This window comes from Phalaenopsis equestris, unplaced genomic scaffold, assembly GCF_001263595.1.
Source record: "Phalaenopsis equestris unplaced genomic scaffold, ASM126359v1 Scaffold000057, whole genome shotgun sequence".
NCBI lineage: Eukaryota > Viridiplantae > Streptophyta > Magnoliopsida > Asparagales > Orchidaceae > Phalaenopsis > Phalaenopsis equestris.
In genome coordinates, this window is record NW_018164499.1 from 390068 (window position 1) to 393155 (window position 3088).

Here is a 3088-nt window from a genome sequence, read left to right on the forward strand (position 1 = left end):
TCTTTGACACAGTTTTTTTTTTCTTTTCAGCAAAATTAATGTCATTTAATTTGAAATGTCCGAAGCTTAGAGCGGATAAAATGCGACCGGCCAGCACATAATTATTCAGCACACAGTTTTTTTTTCTTTTCAGCAAAATTATTGTCATTTAATTCGAAATGTCCGAAGCTTAGAATGGATAAAATGCGACCGGCCAGCACATAATTATTCAGAGCGCACCTTCCAGGAGTAGGTTGATCATTAATTCCCTTAAGCTTAATTAGGAACTTTTACAATTTACTCCAATCACGTGAAGAATTTACATTCCAAAACAGGACTATCAAAAAGGACATGCATACCAAATCTCTGTTTCCTCACAATTACCGGCCAATTTAATTCTAAAGATTTAAGGTCTGTTTGGGGCAGCTACAGCTTATCTAATTTATACAGATAAGCTGTTTATTTTGACAAGCTACTAATCAACAGTTTAGTCAAATAAGTTGTCTGACTGTTTGGTTTGTGCGTTTGGAAAATAACTGATTTTGAATAAATGACCAGTCTGACCCTGTTTTGGATAAACTATTTAGTTGTTTGGTTCGTGCGTTTTGAAAACAGCTGATTTGCTAATTTTTTTTGGTAAATGAATAATCTATCACGTAGAAGTTGTAATATTTTCAACAAAACTGCAATCTCTAACCCTTAGATATTTTAGAACCAATTAAACGCTTTCATACTCATTCGACACATACAGACTACCCAAAAATTATTGTTGTTGGCACTGCCTGTAATAGATTAAATAATTTATTAGTGAAATAATTTATTAGTGAAATCATTTCAATGTAAAAATTGATGCAAGATGAAGTAATCTTAGATATTTATTTACCTCTAGTTTCTCAACTCACTATTCCTAATACGCGGCTGAAACACGAATACGTGGCCCGCGGGGGTCATCTCGCGGGCTGAATGTGTAACAAATTCAAAACTGAGTTTTTTAATAAGCAATTGAAAGTGCAATCCAAACGATTAAGCAGCGTTTTCAAAAACACCCTCGTACTTATAAGTTGCCCCATATGTTCAGCTCGCTAAAGCTCTAATGAATAAAAAAAATAAAGAATTTACAAACACACCGCACAATTCTTATGTATTTACATATCAAATACTAAAATTTAATAATTACTTTGCTTATCACTCAAAGCTTTGACAAAGACATCGAGGCGCAGACTTTGAATTAAATAAGTGAGCTTCTTTAGTTCAAAAATTTAAGCATGAGGGGAATCAGATTCGCCTCCTCTTCAATCATCATGATATTTAAAAGATTGAGCTCTCAAATCTTAATCATGCATTTCATTTTGAATGGTCATGATTGATCTCACTTTTTTTTTTCTAAATCACGATAATTAAAAATAATTAAACAAAATTGTTCGTATCTTTATTTTTTACTATTTATCATATTAGTTTCATATCCTTTAATTATCATGATAATTGAGGATGATCAGAAGCCATGAAAACCAATCTTATTGAATAAATTATTGATAGTTAAGAGGAAGCATATGTACCTCCCTTTTATTTAAAATGATAAATTTACACCAATTACAATATTTATTCGTATAAAAAATGTACACAAAACTTAAGGAGTCCAGCAAAATCACCGGAAGTTATCGTCGGATCTTAAATATGACATTGTGTTACAATCATATTTGTGATACGATGTTAGCAAATAGAGTTTATTGAACTTGGTGAGAAATGAGCGTCGTCAACGGCAACCGCCTGACAGTGGCCAATCGTCCTGTAGTTATCGTCGACGACGACCGACAAGTGGTGGTCACCCAAAGTTATTGTCGACTTTAAATAAACCACGACGGTTTGTGATAGAAGTCAATCCAGAATAACATTGAAATTTGACTTCTAATCCTCCTCTTCCTCCCTCCTTCAAGCGAAAGGATATGATCTATTTATATCCTCTGGGAAGGAACATTTTGGTCATTCGATAAATTACTCTCATAATCGTGCAATCGAATTACCCCCATTGATCCCTCTTAATCATAAGAATTTTTTGATAATTCCAAAGTCTTAATGATCCCAGAATTGAGTGATCTTTCAATTTCTCTCAATGAGAACCTCGATTTGATTATAGGTATATAAAATTTGGAGTTCGTTTAATCATTTAATGAACGATCTGAAGTCTCTAAATGTACTATAACGACTAAATCTAAATCTATTTAGACTCAAACTATACCATTTTTGGTATCATCGATTACAACATCACCTCGAGTGATGGTTTTTAATTTGAATCTGAAATATTTCTGATATAAAAATACTTTAAATTTGTTGATGCAGTGCGCGTGATGGTGCATAACTAATTAATGTATTCTCATAACCTAACATAACTTAATCTCACATAAAGTCCCCACAAAGATATAAACTTAACATACATCTCTACAATTCACTTAGCCATCTATCTACAACACAAAGATCAGAACCAACAAAAACAAACACTGAAACAAAAACAGCATCAGCACTTCCATCACCCTCTTGTTCTCACAATGGTAATACTCCCCTTACCGCGCGTATGAATCCTCGTAAGCCCCACCACCGCCTTGCCGGAAAGCCCCGGCCCGCCGCCGACATCCGCCACGCAAGGCAAGCACTTGTACTCCCCCACCGGATGCCTCACCGGCCTCATCGGCCTCATCATAATCCTCCTATTAATCTCTGCAAGTGTCACCTCCCCTTCTTCAAGCCCTGCAGGCTTCAGAACTGCAAAAGGATAGGCCACCTTCTTCTTCCTTCTCTTCATTGTTCTATCTCCATTTTCTTCTTTCTTTGTCTTCTTTTTTCTTTACGGCTAAAATGGTGGAGCAGATCTCTTGAGAGGATGAGGAGGGAGGGGAGAAGAGTGTTTCTTTATGGATTTTGGCTCCTGTTCTCTCTTTTGCTTCCGCCACTCCCCCTACCGCGTGTATGAATCCTTGTAAGCCCCACCACTGCCTTGCCGGAAAGCCCCGGCCCGCCGCCGACGTCCGCCACGCAAGGCAAGCACTTGTACTCCCCCACTGGATGCCTCACCGGCCTCGTCGGCCTCATCATAATCCTCCTATTAATCTCTGCA

The 3088-nt window shown here is 36.9% G+C and overlaps 1 protein-coding gene across 1 annotated transcript; it reads right to left on the reverse strand.

Moving 5' to 3' along the window:
• Positions 1-2323: 2323 nt before the first annotated feature.
• Positions 2324-2796, reverse strand: LOC110019462 (protein XRI1-like). Its single transcript, XM_020717125.1, has one exon. The coding sequence runs from the start codon at positions 2774-2776 to the stop codon at positions 2504-2506; it is 273 nt and encodes a 90-aa protein (XP_020572784.1). The 5' UTR covers positions 2777-2796; the 3' UTR covers positions 2324-2503.
• Between the last annotated feature and the right edge of the window lie 292 nt (positions 2797-3088).